The sequence below is a fragment of the Acanthaster planci genome, linkage group LG08 (assembly GCF_054643075.1).
Source record: "Acanthaster planci isolate LZ-2023a linkage group LG08, COTS_SCS, whole genome shotgun sequence".
NCBI classification, from domain to species: Eukaryota; Metazoa; Echinodermata; class Asteroidea; order Valvatida; family Acanthasteridae; genus Acanthaster; species Acanthaster planci.
In genome coordinates, this window is record NC_141784.1 from 21679193 (window position 1) to 21696540 (window position 17348).

At 38.2% G+C, this 17348-nt stretch overlaps 2 protein-coding genes across 7 annotated transcripts; one reads left to right on the forward strand and one right to left on the reverse strand.

Annotated features, from left to right (window-relative positions):
• Positions 1-186: 186 nt before the first annotated feature.
• Positions 187-8999, reverse strand: fech (ferrochelatase). Its single transcript, XM_022228798.2, has 11 exons — positions 8833-8999; positions 8145-8265; positions 7091-7210; positions 6337-6485; positions 6094-6166; positions 5699-5876; positions 5415-5513; positions 4884-4991; positions 4348-4512; positions 4048-4107; positions 187-3146 (listed from the first exon to the last, which is right to left on the reverse strand). The coding sequence occupies exons 1-11, from the start codon at positions 8861-8863 to the stop codon at positions 3012-3014; spliced, it is 1239 nt and encodes a 412-aa protein (XP_022084490.1). The 5' UTR covers positions 8864-8999; the 3' UTR covers positions 187-3011.
• Positions 9000-9020: 21 nt separating this feature from the next.
• wdsub1 (WD repeat, sterile alpha motif and U-box domain containing 1) lies at positions 9021-17051 on the forward strand. 6 transcript variants are annotated; one of them, XM_022228770.2, is made up of 12 exons: positions 9021-9165; positions 10453-10897; positions 10993-11192; positions 11306-11404; positions 11615-11708; positions 11901-11934; positions 12343-12383; positions 12708-12829; positions 13142-13351; positions 13858-13935; positions 14247-14318; positions 14942-17051. In XM_022228770.2, exons 2-12 carry the CDS (start codon positions 10494-10496, stop codon positions 15085-15087), a joined length of 1500 nt encoding a protein of 499 aa, XP_022084462.2. In that variant the 5' UTR covers positions 9021-9165; positions 10453-10493; the 3' UTR covers positions 15088-17051. The 6 variants fall into 6 exon arrangements, with proteins under 6 accessions (XP_022084462.2, XP_022084470.2, XP_022084478.2 ...); XM_022228778.2 differs by having other exon boundaries at positions 10486-10897; XM_022228786.2 differs by lacking the exon at positions 9021-9165 and adding an exon at positions 9300-9452.
• Positions 17052-17348: the final 297 nt, after the last annotated feature.

A 17348-nucleotide genomic window follows, 5' to 3' on the forward strand; every position in this document is an offset into this window, starting at 1 on the left:
ACAGGATATTGAATTAGGAATATTACTTGGTCATCATAGTATCTTGTGATACATTATACTGAATCAGGAATGTTATTTGATCATCATCAGCCTAAAATATCATATCATATCTCCACACAGACATGGACACATCCATTTTTGCAGCCCATGTATTTGGATAAAAGCGAGCACAGCAAAGTCTCCATCTATGCATGATTGGACTTCCAGATTTATTTTGAGGCCCAGTACCATTGTATTGTTTCACTGTTGGCGGTGGAAGGAGTCAGGAATGTTTAAAAATAAGAGAAATCCTGGGGTTGAGTTTAACAATAACCGAGACAGTGTTCCCATCCTTACTGTACCAGTGTGGACAAACCCCACACAGAAACTACATCATTACTCAAAACCTTTTGTTTTCAATGTATCACTGAGAATTTGCATTCCTTTAGAAAATTATCTGTTATGCTAATTCTTATTGAAAATAGAAAATTTAGTGAAGAGGTCAAGAAACACCTAATCACAGTGTTTGCTGACTTAACCCTAACCCTCCTCAATCCTCCAACAGGTGAAGGATTCAGGAGGGTTAGGGTTAAATGAACAAACTTAAATGAACATATTTGAAAGACTAAACGCCTAAATTTCTAAAAACTACTTTTTTCTAGAGCAGTGGAGAAAGACGTTTATCAGTATAAGAACACAGTTTGACAATCACAGCTGCTTTGTGCTAATTTCTTTCCCATGTACGTGATAATTCTGACTATTTGGTGTCATTGTTAATGGCACAGCTGCACAAAGCTCACATTGATAACTTTGCGTTCATAACTACTGTTTGGAACTCTGACCATGTATTTCTGTGTGGTAACGTGTAGGAAATTCAAAATAATCTAACTTCTTTTAAATTTTACAGAACTTTGCAAAGTCTGACTGTACACCCAATGATGGTTTTCAAAGCTATGCCAATACGGGGGAAATGTCCACAAAGACAGGTGTCACATAAGAGAGTGAAAGTCTCCTTTCACTCAAATGTAGCATAATGTGACTGAAGTATGAAGGGATTTCACATTAGCGCCGTCTGCGCATATCTGCATCGAAACCAAGGCTCTCTGTGTTGAACTTCGTTGCGCGTGCCCATGGGGTCCACACAGTACATGGAGTATCCGGTTCTTAAGTGTGATGCAACTTCAGTTTAAACCACGCCCACTGCACAAGATACACGACCATCGCAGGTACGTTAGTTCGCGGTCAATTGTTGTTATTTTTTCTTTTGATTTTACTTGTCAAGTCATCCTAAAAGCCTCTTCCACAAAATTTTGCAGCCTAAAAAGTCTGAATTTAACTATCCTTTATGTATTTTGTGTCCTGACTCCTTACTTTCAATCATCTGATTGCATTAAGAACTGAAGCTGACACATGCAGCCTCGTTTTCAAACGCGGAAGTGCACAGATCAACGCTAAAAGTGTTGTATTGGGATCCCTCTATGGACCTTGGCCTATGACTAATGATAATATACGCTGTATATCAGTCTGTGTTGCCCTGTTTACATGGAGCACAGGGATGACAACATCATTGGCAAACTGTACAGGTAAATATCTCATGGCAATATTTTTGGCCCATTCTTCCAGTTATTATTTTGGCAGAATTAAATAACAGAAGTCCATCATTTAACATAGATTTTTCCAGCACCTTTATGTACAAAACTAGCCCCCCTTTTTTTGGGGGGGGAGTGGAGGTATTATTTATGTTTACTAAAGCAGTGTCTAATGATTTATTGTGATGTTACAAGCACAAAAATGCTCTTGTAATGAAAGATTTGGCAGTTTAATACAGTCAACTATTTTGTGATTATGGTCGGTAGAAGTGCTTGTGACTAACTGTAACAAAAGTAAACCATGCCATTTTTGTCGTATTAAGTTATCTTTGTAAACTTATTTCCTCAGGTGCTGCTTTATCACAATAAAGAAGCAGGAAGTTTGAACTTGCAGTGTAAGGTGAAGCATATTGATTGGTACCTGAAAGTATTTCATTGATGATGCTGAGAAGTGCCACCAAATGTGACCAGATAGGAAAGAGTGGAATGCAACTTTACACTCATTTTGTTGTGTCTGCCAGACACAACAAAATGAGCATAAAGCCAGACACAACAAAATGAGCATAAAGCCAGACACAACAAAATGAGCATTAAGTTGCGTTCCACTCTTTCCTATTTTGGGGGTTAAAAGTAAAATTCTGAAGTGGAGGTCACTTTGGGGTTTTATAATATTTGGAAAGAGTAACCCCTCTATTAAATTCCAATTTTCTTGCAGGATCACATATTTAAAAATGTTATTTTTTCCACAATTTTGATGAAAGCATTAATTATTTGTGCCTGCTAAGAAATGTTGAAACAACGTCAGAAACTAAGCCATAAAACTGCCAGAATAATGTCACATTGTCATCTTGTACTCTTACACTAAGTTTCCATGTACATACCAATGGAAGGCTCTCTTTCTGCTGAATTCAAAATACTACTATGTCAGTATTTGAAAATTCCGACGTTCTGCTTATTTTGTGGTGATAGGTGACAAATATCTCCAAACAATCTTTTCCAAACATGAAAAAGAAGCAGGAAAAACTCCAAAAAAAATTGCAAATAAATGTAGATACCAGCTATTACTACTAAAATGCAAAATAAAAATTTCTTAGAGGAATTTGATGACAGCAAATGCAAATTCTTCAGTTTTTTAGACCCTACAAACAAAATGGTAAGAAATTTACATCGAAAATTCTTTTCACTGTTGCAAAATGAGACGCTACTGCTCTATACCCTGTAGAAACCCTTAAGGCAGTTACTTTCTATACTATCATAAAAACTCCAGACTTGAATCTTTATCCAAAATTCTGGAGGAAATAAATTTCCAAAGACCTCATTTTTGGAACTTTTGAAATTCCAAGTTGCAGAAATGTTAACAAAATCTGCAAAATCTACATCACTGGACAGAAATGGGAACCAGGCCATTTCTTCCGCTGTCAACTGCACCTTTAAGGGACAGATTTACAGCTGCTGATTGGCAAAAAATTCCTTGGTTTTACCACAGACGGCATTGACACACTCTGGACATCTCAAAGGCAACTGCGTAGAGCATGTCTTACCTGAAGCCAGATGACGTGTCACAAGATCAGCCATTGCCTATTCCAAAAAAACCAAAACAAAACAAAAAAAACCCAAAAACTTCAAAACAAGAAAAGGATGAGTGAAGCTGGGCTTTCACTTCATGTCTAAAAGTAGAACACTAAAGCCCTAGCAGCAACTTAGCAAGCCCAGGCTAAGTTCTAATGGTTAACCCTAACCCTCCTCAATCCTTCACCTGTTGGAGGATTGAGGAGGGTTAGGGTTAATGATTTCTACCTCTATCTCAGACAGTTGATTTCCAAATATAAATTATTAGAGCGTAACCACAGTCTGAAGTTAGGTTTTTTAAAATGTTTCAATGTCATATGTACACTGCACACTTTTTAAGCAAACATTCCAAGAGGCAGTATCCACAGTATCTGACAGTTTCAAAAGAGGGCGCCCTCTGTGCTTATGCATTATTCATAATTACGTCCAAGGCTGTAAAGAATTGGTTATATAATGAGGAATAAGAGCGCCAAACTCACTGACGCCAGGCAGAAGCTGTGCGGACTAGTCAGAAATATTCCTGCCCGACAAGTGAATCCCCTCTATCATGTTAATTTGTAAAGGAAGGACGATTCCAGTCACGTTATCTACTGAACGGCTAAGTTGGGATTTGTGGTCAAGAACTGTGCATTAGATAGGCGTGTAATCAAGCAATTGTAATGTGAAACAACAACAGTTGGCCAGGATTTGTTCAAAATGTGGAATGTTACCTGAGGAACAGAACTGAAAGGGAACGACCATTAGAATGCAACGAGGACTCAAACACTGAAATCACGAGCAGATATGACCATTTTTCGAAGAATTTTGAAAACTGAAACTCTTGAAAAAGTCCCCATTATGTGTACTGCAGTTTTCAAACCACCAGGCAGCAAGTGGTTAAAGCTTTACTCCACAAAAGGTTGAAACTTACCTCAATGAAAATGGGATGGTCATTCAGTGATGCGGCACGCCTGATGTTCTCAACACCACACTGAAAATACACACATCAGTGAACAACTATCAGAGACCCATTCATTAAGTGCCTATGTAAATCTGACTGAAGTGAGGTGCCTAAACACCCGAGGGCCCAGCAGAAAGGCATGCATTCCATAATAACTTCAATGGGAGGTGATAGTCCAAATAGGGAGATAGTATTCTACCTATGTCAAATTCTTGAGACTAAAAGAGTAAATTCTAATGAGAAGACCAAGCACTTCATCGCTGCACTTACCTCTTTAGCCAATTCATCTGCATATTCCAAGTCTAGTTCATGAAGTGTCTCAATGTGATCGTTGACAAAGGCTATGGGAACTAGAAGAATGTTCTTGCGTCCATTCTTGCTGAGTCCCTTGATGGCAGCGTCTGTCTGTGGACCCAACCATGGCAAAGGTCCAACCTACCAGAACAGAATTAATGAGGACATATTGGTTACAAGCATCTGTCTGCGGACCCAACCATAGCAGAAACCCAACCTATCAGAACAGAATTAATGAGGACATATTGGTTACAAGCATCTGTCTGTGGACCCAACCATAGCGGAAACCCAACCTATCAGAACAGAATTAATGAGGACATACTGGTTTCAAACATCTGTCTGTGGACCCAACCATAGCAGTGGTCCAACCTACCAGAACGGAATTGATGACAATATATTGATTACAAGCACTTATCTTTTGTTACTCCCTGTTAGCTAATCAACATTGCCAATTTCATAAACTAATTGCTGTCAGGTGGAAATGAATGCTTGAATCTTGTCCAATCACAAACCTGGGACTGCCACACTAATCTGTAGGGGTGAGAAAAGTCTAGTGCTTCCATGACCCTCTGTACTGTTGCGCCGACCTCGGCTGGGTAGGGGTCACCTCTGTTTACAACCTACAAAAAAGAGTACATTTAGGTTGGCAATGTACTTTCCTCACACATTTCACAAGAATAGTCTTAATACTCCAATTTCAAATTCTAATGGCTCATTCTTTAAGCCACAGAAACATAATTCTATATTGTGCTTAAAATGACTGAATCAGAAGCATGAGGGAAGGAAAACGCATAAGAAGACCGGATAGGATCTCGTCGAAGTTGTTATCACATACATGTCAAACAAAATGTCACTTGTGACAGAACATTCATCAAATGTTACACATGTTTATGTTTCTGATACAGAAACATGACATTCCTTGAGAGAAATAAGATACCGAGCTATCGTGTTTTCATAATCATGAGTAGACTAGAGACTAATGAAAATTAAGTTTCGGAGGAGAAGGGAATTACTTTGCAACACAATTGAAAGATGGTACTTACACTCATTGGCAAGGAGTGAGCCGAAAATAATATGACCACATCATCCTGGACATCTTCAGGAAACTTTTCTAGTTCATTTTTGACAAGCTGTGTGAAGGCCTGCACAGTAGGAAAAGTCAAATAATGAATAACATTATTCATTTACTGATGCTTTCCAGTTTCCTAAAATGTGAGAAAACTTACAGTTCAAAGTATTTGGGATGTACATACTTTTGATCTGTCCAAACTGGGGATGGTTTGAAAAGCGTGTTTCTGTTTGTTTATAGAAGTTAGTCTGTACTGACCTTGACAAGTCCAGGGTGGGTGGGCCATCTGTCAATCACACTCCATCGCATCTTGCTATTGGCTGCTAACTCAGGATGCTTTGAATAATGTTTATAGATGGCATTCAGGCTACTTCCTGTAGTGGAGCAGCTGTATTGTGGGTACTGAGTGAATGCTACTGCCCTCTCAATGCCATCCCTGAAAGAACAAAGAAACAAACAAAAAACTATTAACCTATATAATATAATGCTCTATGAAACAATTCCACTATAGTGTCAAGTAAGAATTGACATAACAATCACAGGTTAGAGCCCTTTCGTTAATAGTCTTGTGTCAATATGCTGTGTCATAGTTTTTAAAAGAAAATTACTGAAATTAAAATAAAGAAGGAGTTATTCATCCAGAGTGCTGTTACCTTTCCATTTCAGCAACTGTGTCTTCCGTTAGTGGCTTCACGTAACGGAAACCAATGTAGTACTTGTGTGGTGCTAATGAAAATGAAAGAAAACAAAAACGAGGACATAAAATACCCAGTGTTCTTGAAAAACTGCAAGATTTTATGCTTCAAGAACTATCTTGGTTGATCTTCCAGGTAAAGACTTGTATCAGAACAATGAAAACTTTTTTCAGAAAGTTTGAATTCTTGTTAGATAGTTACCTGTCTCTGGAGACATCTTGTCTAGAAGTGTGACTAATGCTTGGCCTTGTTTATTGGTCCACATTTTGATGGGTGATCCACCACCGATCTTTTTGTACTGTTCTTGAATCTTGGGAGTGCGACGCTTGGCTATGAAAGGGGCAAGTCGGCTGTGGCCCAAAAAAATAAGTAACATTAGCAAAAATCTGAACACTTGGCTCTATCAATGGCTGCTCTCTAAGCACTTTGAAATAAAAGAGAACATCATTGGGACTCTCTCCTGGTAAGCTTCCTTATTACATGTTAACTGGTGATGGTGCATAGGGACCGCTGTTGTAAGTTCTCACACCTCAACAACGGTTCCTGCACCTTCATTGGTATCACAAGGTCATCTCACTTAGCTCTAGTAACTGGTTGCATGCACTGGGCTTACAGGGAACCAGACTTGAATTCAAAGTTTGTTAATATGGGTGTTTCACAAGACAGCATGCCACCAAGATGTTACATCAGCAAGGCCAATTTTCAAGTTTACAACGGACAATATTTAACATGAACTTTGTCGATTGTTTCCCCACAAGCACGGAGAAAAGGCCTCTCCTTGGAAATCTCTTGGTAGCGCACAGCACAGTAAATCACCTGTACTGTAATTCCATGAGAGTGCCCAGCTCACGACACTTCCAATGATTCATGCAAAGATGGAACAGCAGATACAATGTATAAAAGTTTGATAATGCAATTTTTTGGTTTGAATGTCACTTGTGACCCAGATTCTTACTTTTGTGCAGGCAAAGGTATAAGATCCTTATCCAGGAAGAGACGAAGCAAGAAATCATGGACTTCATCCACCGTCTCAGGGCCTCCCATATTCAGCAGCATCACGCCAGTCTTGGCTGGTCTGCAAACCAAGCACACAAAAGAATGCAAAAAAAACCAAAAAAAAACCAAACAAATTCTAAAAGATTTCAAGATGTAAACTGAAAAGTAACAAAGAGCCATTAACTTTGTGAATCGTGAAATTGAATATTGTGAAAATTCAATATCATGGGTTTCAAAACGTCTCATTATCAGAAACATTTTAACAGGTGAAACTTTCTTGTAAATGTAAAGGGGGGAAAATAAGGTTGTGAAAAACTGAGTTTAAATCAACGGCATCCTGTGGTATAAATACATGACACCCATGGTTTACTTCACTAATTAAATTCTAAATTAACCACTTGCTGCCGGGTGGTTTGAAAAATGCAGTGTACATAATCTGGACAGTTTCAAGATTTTGAGTTTTCAAAATTCTTCAAAAATTCATCATTTCAATTAATGGACATTTACACCCACACGAATGACTGTCTGGTGGCCACTCTAATATGACAGACAAAATCTATTGACACCAGAGTATTTCAGCCAGGCCTGCAGCCTTGTAAAAAGAGCCCAGACTGTGCGGTGTTATGTAACTTTCTTTTGTTCAAGAACCTGGCTGAGTGCGCTGCTGACCTCTTTTCAATAGGGGCCAGATTAGCTAGCAGCAGTGCTGTGTGGCTCATCGCTGCGGTGGTGGAACGCTATTGTCCCCAGTGGTAATCCGTCGCACTAAATGCCCCAAACTGTGGTATACTGTTTTAAAACAAGGCTGGATTATCTCCACTATTGAGAGTGAAAAAATGTTGGTAATGCCCAGCAGCCTGGTCTTTTGTTCCGAGTACGGTCTTTTGTTGAACGGTCCAGTTCCTTTGCCCAATTTCAGAAACCCCAGCCACTCATATAAAGCATACATGTCCAGCACTGGAAACCCCGGCGGCAAGTGGTTAAGCCAGATTGGTTAACATAAAATTTTTCACCTGTTGTTGGAAGTGCTATCTGTTTCAGCATTTCTGCCGACACTACTTGTCAAGAAACCACGGTGAGAACAGATGGTGAGTTGTTGGCTGGTTAGAAGGCTTCTTGTTGCATTGAAAATACCTGGGCATCCAAAAATTAAAAAAAAATCATCAAATGAACCACTGTCCGTTGTAAAGGTTCCTTGCAAGCAAAGAGAGCCTGGAGGACCAAGTCTGGTAATGTTAAAGATTTAGAGTTCCATAACATTATTACATAGGCCTACACGTATGTATTTGGCCAGCAAGGTCCACAATTCATACATTTTATTAACACCACCAAGTTTTTAAAACATGCCCTAAAAACAACTCAGAAAATATCAGTCTTTCCAAAGTTGAATGGAGTTGTCTTTATATAGTCAGATACTGAGATATTTTGTTATCTCTGGAAATGTCTGGTAGCGAGTACGAGGCCTGGATGTTGAAGGCTGGATGTGGAAAACTGTATCAGCATCGCCCCCTTAATATTTTCCGGAAAATGCACGTAGCTAGCTGATGCTCTTGCATAACAATTTTAAAGGTACAGGTAGGATTCCTGTTATGTGACCAGCCTGTTCACGTAATGCCTAGTCATGACAGTTCCTTGACATCGTTTGTGTCTTTTGGCGTTGAACTAATGTTTTCCTGACGTACTGAAGAAGCACATACTTACCACCCAAGCGAAACCATTTAAGAAAAGCCATTGTTTTATAAATCCAGTCGCTTTAGGCCCTAGTACTGGTTGCTTTTCGAGGTATTATTCCGTATTCCGACTCTTCGGTTCTCGAATCACATCTGTTATTTTCGAAACCTGCCCACCACCGCTGTAAATTAAACAGCGCCCTCACATCACGTGTGTGACTGATTAAGATGACATCAGTGTCAATGGTGGTGTTTACACAGTGCAGCCTTGCTTTTTTGCCGTGTTGACTAATTTTGTCCAGTAATCCAAATTTCACATCTATTCTTTTTGACACTTCAACCGTTTGCCGAGGCAGAAACAAGTGTAAGTATTTTCACATATGTGACTTGTGTTCAAAAATGTGAACACGATCATACGTTTTGTTTATTTCGTTCAGAGGTCAGGCGCAAGAGTACCAACTTGGTAAACAAAACTTCGATACTTCACTCGTTTTGTGTGACGCAATAAACTGCCTTACTCGATAATCAATCATACTCACTTACCGTGTGGGTATGAATACATCATAAAATTACTTATAAGTTACCAATGTGGATGGTGAAAATCGTGAATTTTACATACATACAGGTTAGGCAACCATCTGGACCATGATTGTAGGTACTGTAGTTGTGACATGATAATCATGATATTATGATGGACATTATGATGGTGATCAAATTCACTTTGCCTCATGGTGTAAATTAACAGCATTTACAAAGCCTACTTCTCTGTCTTGTTTCAGCTGTCATAGTGGTTATTTGGTATTATTGAATGTATTCAGCAATGAAGTACATATGATTTAGACACTAGTACTGATAATTGGTTACACCTTTCCTGTGTATAGTATTTAAAGTCAGAGATTTCAATATGCTCTGAAATCTCTTAAACAGTTTGTTGAAAATCTTAAAATAACACTGGTCAGCCTGATATTAGACCCTAGCAGTAATTACACCATACAGTGATTTTAATTTCACGGGAAAAGGGTGGATTCTATTATTGTGGACATGATCAGGTAAAATATGAGATGGTTAGAAGCAGGGGTCCTAATAAATGCTGAGATATTGATAGATATTGGGGGGGGGGGGCATGTGGCCAAGTGGTTAGGGTTTGTGGCTTCTAATCATAGGGTTGGAGGTTCAAATGCAGCTGCTGGCAGTATGTTGTGGCCCTTGGCAAGCCACTTCAATCCTGCTTGCCTCTCTCCACCCAGGGGTATAAATGGGTACCAGCATTAGCTGGGGAAGTAACCTGTGATGGACTGGCATCCCATCCGGGAGGGAATAGAAATATTCTCAGTCGTTTCATGCCAAGGAAACTGGAGATAAACACCAGCCTGATGAGCCAAATTGGCTCGGACCAGACTTGCTTTTTATTGTTAAATATCCAACATGTCCAGGAGCAGTTTATATGAAGTGATTGTAATTGCAGGTTTGTAATGACTTGTTTTGTATTTGTGTAATGATTTCCTCCTCAGTTGTCCAAAAAATACTGATGGCTTATCAGTTGTGCTTGTTTTATTTTCATTGATGTCAGTTGTTTTCTTTGTAGAAAATTTGTTTACATCTGGTACATTAAGAGAGAAAGGTTTACCGACATACTGTCCTCTTCTTACAGCCTGATTTCTTTTTGATGCGTTGGCAATTGTAGTAAGCACCATGGCTTCAGCAACACTTGTCCACACCTTGAAGTCCCACAGCTCTGATGTCAACTGTTGTTGCTTCTCAGCTACTACAATAGCCTCCTGCTCAGGGGACAAGTCTGTCCGACTCTGGAACCTGGAAGACTTCAAGGAGTTACCCATCTCTCCCCTGCTGGGTCACACGTACTATGTTCATTGGTGTGTCTTCAGTCCATTTGGTACCGTCTTGGCCTCTTGCTCGACAGATGGTAAGATCATCTTGTGGGATGCTCGTACCGGAGAGAGCCAAGCTGTTTTGCAGCATCCTAGTAAGGCAATCGTTAGGGTCTGCAGCTTTTCGCCCAACTCTGAGATGTTGTTGACTGGAGCAGCAGACAGTACCTTGTGTTTGTGGAATGTACAGAAGAAGTCCTTGATCAGGTATGTGCCTTGTTTCTGTGGTTCATATTCAAATTTCAGTACTTCATATCGTGAGTGTTCCATGATGTGCCTTTGATAATATTCTGTTTGCGCAGAACCTTTGATGGGCATGAGAATGTCATCACAGCTTGTACATTCACTCCTGATAGCAGCTTTGTGGTTTCAGCTTGTGCCTCCGGCGATCTTCGCATTTGGGATGCCCTCTATGGCCACACTAAGTCGCTTTTCTTTGACCCCGAGTGTCATGACCTTGGCGTGTCATGTCTGGTCATCTCTCCAACTTTTGGTTCAGCAGGTGAGGTTTGACTGTCTCTGGTTTTATTGAGACTGATTTGGACAAGTTATTTATAAATTCACATTGGCTTGTTAATTTATGATAATGTTTGACTTCTAATTGTTTGGTTTCAGATCCTAATGCTGAGATAAACAGTGATCGGAGAGCTTACCTTCTAGCAACTTGTGGAGGAGAAAACCTGGTCAAACTTTGGGATCTTATTGTTTTTCCTTGTACGTTTGTAAATTATAATACCTTTGTTACTGAAACAAGAAAAGGAAGAGATGGTTCAAATTTTTAGTTTATCAAGCAAGGGACATCAAAGCTGTCACAAAAGTTACATCACCAGACAATAAGAAATGAATACCTCTGTCACACCTCTACTATAGGAAACAAGTTGACTGTGCTTTTCATTGAAGTAGTTCCATTGTATCTTTCTGCAGCATGTAAGACCAAGGTACGATGTAGTCTGACGGGCCATACTGCTAAGGTCATGGCAGTGGCTTTTTCACCGGATGGAAGTCTGTTGGCATCAGGGTCAGTTTCCTTGTTCTGTGTTCTTAATTTTCCAAGGCCCTGGAATTGATGATTGTGAGATTTCCATGTTGTAAAACATTCTTTCTTTTGATTGGTTCATTATGAGAGACTGTCCCTAATTACTTGCATCCATATGTGTTATTTTGGTATCATTGTTACTATTTTCAACACATCATGCTCTTCTTTCTACAGGGCTGTCGACAAGATAGTCATTGTTTGGAACCCGGTAAGAAACTTGTCAAAATGTTGAACATTACTTATCTTCTGAGTAGCATCAAGAGATTTCGTACTGTATTTTACTTCATGTTCACAGGTTGAATTCACTTGTCTAAACTAGAGACAAGCATAATACATGGATATGCGGCCCTATATGGACCATGTTTTTAGAAAAAAAGTCAGCACTGATCAAGTTGCCATCCGAGAAAAGAATGGATGTTTTCGTTACCGTGATACCTGTCATGGCAAATTAATCAATCACAAGTCATGGAATTTTTATTGTAACACTTGAATGATGTAATTTAACCTAATTTCAACAGTTTCAGCTTGGTTTACATTTCATTTGTAATATTGTCTTGCCATTGAGCATCAGGATGTCACAGATTGTTCTTTGATACCAACATATCTGTTCTGTTAGATTGAAGGAAGTATGCTGTACACACTAGAAGAACACTCTCGGTGAGTCTTATTGGTCAGATGGTTAGTCGTTAATGCCTAACATGGTTTAGATGCATTCATTGGTTGATAGTCTGTCACAACAGATTGTTATAAATCTGTAGTTAAAGTTAACTCGGATTCAGTTTAAATTTATCAGTACTTCTGCATTTCATGAACAGAAAATCTTAACGTAGAGAGAGTCTTTGTGCATTTCATAATTGATTGTTGCAAGCCAGTTTCAATGCAGTAGAATGTACAAAGTATTCTTCAAGTTCCCAGAGTGTAGAGTGTCAAGCCAACAGATTCTCAGGTGTAAAATAAAATCTAGTCACTTTTGTTCTGCAGTTATGTCACCACTGTAGCATTCTCTCCCGATGGACGGTACCTTGCTAGTGGTTCCAATGACAGGACAGTCAAAGTTTGGTTGCTACACGCCCAAGGGGAGGCTCCTAATCTACCTGCTCCATGTAAGATGAACTAGTGTCCTCACTTAGTTGTACTACTAGATATAGAAAGGTCTTATTAGAGTCTTGGAAATGGTGGTCTGCCTGTTATAGGTAGAAGGAGAGTTGCTTAGGGAGGCTGATGGAGGCACTCCAAAGCACATGGTGACATGGTTGGATCCTATGCGCTGTTTATGGAGAATGTACCAGAAATCATAACATTGTAGGTGTATCTTTGCATCTCTAGTGTGAATTGTTATAAGATAGCAATGTTGTATCTGTGTAAATGTCTGTTGTAGATTAAATTGTTCATATTTTTGGTTGCATTCTTCATAGCTGGTGCCCAGCAGGTTACTGGTACTCTACAAGGTACAGATGGTGCTTCTTCAATGAATGTACTCCTTGAATGGTCAATTGATGACGTCTGTGATTGGCTAAAGACCCAGGGTTTGGAGGAGTATGTTCAGAGTTTCCGTGATAACCGCATAGACGGGCAAGAGCTTCAGTCACTGAACACAGATACACTTGTCAAGGACCTTGGAGTCAGTAAGTGCAACTTCAAATGTGATGTCAGATATCAAACCATTCAATGTCTGGTATGTCATATGCCAAATAACAGTATGTCATATGCCTAAAAACTTTATGTCATATGCCAAAGAACAGTATGTCGTATGTCTAAGAACGATACGTCATATGCCAAGAACAGTATGCCATATGCTAAAAACCAATGTCATATGCCAAGAACAGTATGTCATATGCCTAAGAACAATATGTCATATGCCAAAGAACATGTAAATCATGTCATAGATGTCACATCAGATAAAGATGTCACGTCAGATGTGACGTCACATGATGTCACCTATCATTCTATAACAGAATAAATTGGGAATACATTGATTAGTGGTCTATCTTTTTACTGGTTTGATACACTATCACTGTGTAGTACCTGTGAATTAATTAATTAATTGGTTGATTAACTTATTATACTACAGTTTGCTATCCAAATATTTTGTTAGTGGATGACTTCTTTAAAATTGATTTTGACTCAACAGAGGCACTGGGACACAGACAGAAGATTCTTCGTGGGGTTCAGATCATGCGAGAGAAAGGCAGCAGTGGAATAATTTTAGGTAAGATGTAGTTTGTTCAACTCATTCAGTGGCATCTTGTCTTCATCTCACACTTGTCATTTACACCCAAAATGAGTTAAAATCATTGAGCTTCACCAGTTAATGTACAGTTTTGTGTTTTAACATTAAGTTAAGTTAAATATTTTACTGTCGGTTTAATTAAGAGATTACAGAATAAAATGTCAATTGTTTGTGTCAAGCAACTATTTGAAATGGTCAAGCTTTCTGTGAATTGAATATTTGCTTCGCAAAAACTTTCGTTGAGTGTAATGTTTAATGTTACGTTGTTTTTCCGTGTATTTGCATGATAGATGATGGCATACCAGATGAGTATCTCTGCCCAATCACACGAGAGCTCATGAGAGATCCAGTTATTGCTGCTAGTAAGTTATTGTTACTGAAAACTGTAAAATTCTAAGTTGCCAGATTTTGATGTCAAAGCAAGAATAATGTAAAAAGTTGGGAATAATGAAATGAAAGTGCAGAATTTAATAGTGGAAGTTTTCCCACCATTGTTTATTGAGAGTCTGTTATTGCACAATATTGAGTCAACATTAAACTGCCTTGGAACTAATATGATCTTCTAAATATCTCGTAGGTATGAGGTTCAGGCAGGGTTCCCGTGGCCTAGAAAAGTCATGAAATTTTGTAAAAATGATTAAAGTCATGAAAAAGTCATGGAATTTTTCAAACATTGTGTGTGATCTCTATTATCAGATATAAGTGCCTCAAATTTGTGATTTTATTTGCAACATTAAAAGTCTGAATACATGTAGTCCAAGAAATTGCATTATTGGGTCATGGATTTTCATAATTTGGTCATGAAAAAGTCATGGAATTTAATTGTCCTTTAGTTGCAGGAATCCTATTCAGGGGTAACAAGGATAGTGCATCTTCATAACCACATTTTGTGATGGTTTGCTTTCTAAACACACATCTTTTTAGTATTGTCGTTCTGTTTATTGTTTGTCTGTCTCTTCACCACATCATTCCCCTCCTGTTTCAGATGGTTTCTCCTATGAGAGGTCATCTATTGAATCCTGGATTCGAGGTAACAAGACCAGCCCTATGACCAACTCTCCGTTGGTACATACCAATCTGACTCCTAACCGTAGCCTGAAGATGATCATTCAAAGACTCTACAATCTTTAAGATGGGCCAGAGAACAACATTCATGTAAAATACATAATGTATCAAATTATTTCACTATGAATTTGATCATACTCGGTAAGTAATGTGTCGACTTGCTACAGAATTCACTTTACATCTTTTCATTATAAATCAAATGCATGCACCTTGACAGACACAAACGGGGATGATCAAGTACTTGGTGCCTCTGACTTGCAGCTTGAGGTTCAGAGGTTCACATCCAGTTGCTACCTTATTTCTGTGTCCAGTAAATCCTTCTAATGAAGTGTGCAAATGATACATTTTAGATACTTGGATTATCATTCAAGTAATATTTTATAATCTGTGTATTGTAAACCTCTGTGAGTCATGGCTAATAACCCATACAATGGATGTTGATTTTGCTCTAGACAATTCTTGAAAGTAGAATATGGTTATTTTGTAGTTCAGATTTGTTTATTTGTTTGAGTGTAATTCTTTTTAAATTTAAGGCTAGGAAAAAAATAATGTGCATGCCAAGTTATTTGGATGCATTCATCCTGGTTGATTGGTTGATGCTTGATTTTGCCGATATTCATATAGCATTTTTAGTGTGTATTGGTAAAGTACAAAAAAGATACATGGTGCAGTTCAGAAAACAAACTTGTGTGATTTGTTTGAAGATCCATTAAGGCTTTGACTTGAGAGAAAATCACGTATTAAGTGGGACATGCTTCGTCAATGTGAGCAAATTACTGAATGATTTGGATGTTTGTGACATATCTACTGTGAATATAAGTGTATAAATATTTGACTTCATGTTGATGTGTTGGATGATGTTGACATTTGTTGCACATAACTGTGCTTATGAATTTGGAAATTTGCATTAGTTTAATTCAGTCAAAGTGCGATGGGTGAGATCATTACTGTACTTATAACCAATCAAAACTCTTGTTTAAGTCGCAGTGAATTCCAGCCTTAAGCTTAATGTAATAGCAAAGTGCTGAGCAATATAAAAATGGTTGACTGGTGCCCATTGAATATCCAAATCGTGTGAGTTCAGTTGAAATATTTCCTTTGAATTAAAGCAGTCTGAATTATTCCTGACTAAAGTATGTTTATCTTCCTCTTAATCGTTTTGTAGTGTTCCTTTATACTTTTGGTCCTACTTCTGTTTGTATTTTTGATTTACATTTTTCACAAGTCTAGTAACATTATTCCGAGTCATACAAGTAAAACATTAAAGGCATTGAAAAGCACTTTAAGACAATATTTGAATTACAGTACACATCAGACCCAAGTTTCGACCAAGAGTTGTGTTTTAATTTGTTCATTTAAATAAACCCATTTACGGGGTGTGAGAATTCAGCTTTTTAGCTGATTTCAGTGCCAGTTTGATCTTACTTCATCTAGATACAGGTATCCTTTTGATCTTAACAGTGTACTTGGCTTATGATTCTCTTATTTCATTCTTTGTCAAGTACATCCAAACTAATCTGAGAGAAAATATTTACACCTGTTATATGTAGTGTAATGTTATATACTAACATTGTTGATAAATTATAAACGATGTCAAGGCGATCATGGCACCGATCATTACGTGTAAGATATATTGTCATCTTAGCTGTGTGTTATAAAATGGATCTTTTATTGAAATAAGTGTATGGCATGATACTCATTGTGAAATTAAAGTAATGTTTCTTTAAATTTTTATATTCTATCATTTTGGCCCATTTTTACATTCTTGACACGGAATAATGTCTATAAAATAGATATTTATTATGTATGAAACCTAAACTATAGGGAGTTTCCTAGTACATGTACTATTTTTGATCAATAGGAATAACTCTGATAGGCGTAGCTACCAAACTCGTTTCTGACAGGCAACCAATATTATTCAACTGTGGTGAAATCTTTTGGACCACAGAATTTTGTGTAAGGGTCATTGGATAATTTTCTTTCACTTAAAACTAACAGAATAAACAGAATTTATTATTTTATGAATTTTACATTACTTTTCCTTGCTTGACTGGAGCTGTTGATTTTTTTCCTGTTAACTATACGTTCAATACTACTGATGTAACACGGAAACTTGAAAATTATCAGTTCATCGGAACAGTTAGAAATGAGGATGGCATAGACATCCTTGAATGGAGTCGGTAATAATACAAACACGTTTGAGCCTTCTGGCTAACAGGTGGTTGTCGTAGACTCCTGCGTTACTCCTAGTCGTAGCCAGTGGATTTGCACGTGGCTTCAAATGCTTTCAGCAGATCAGATCCTGCACTTGAGTTCTTAAATTAGAA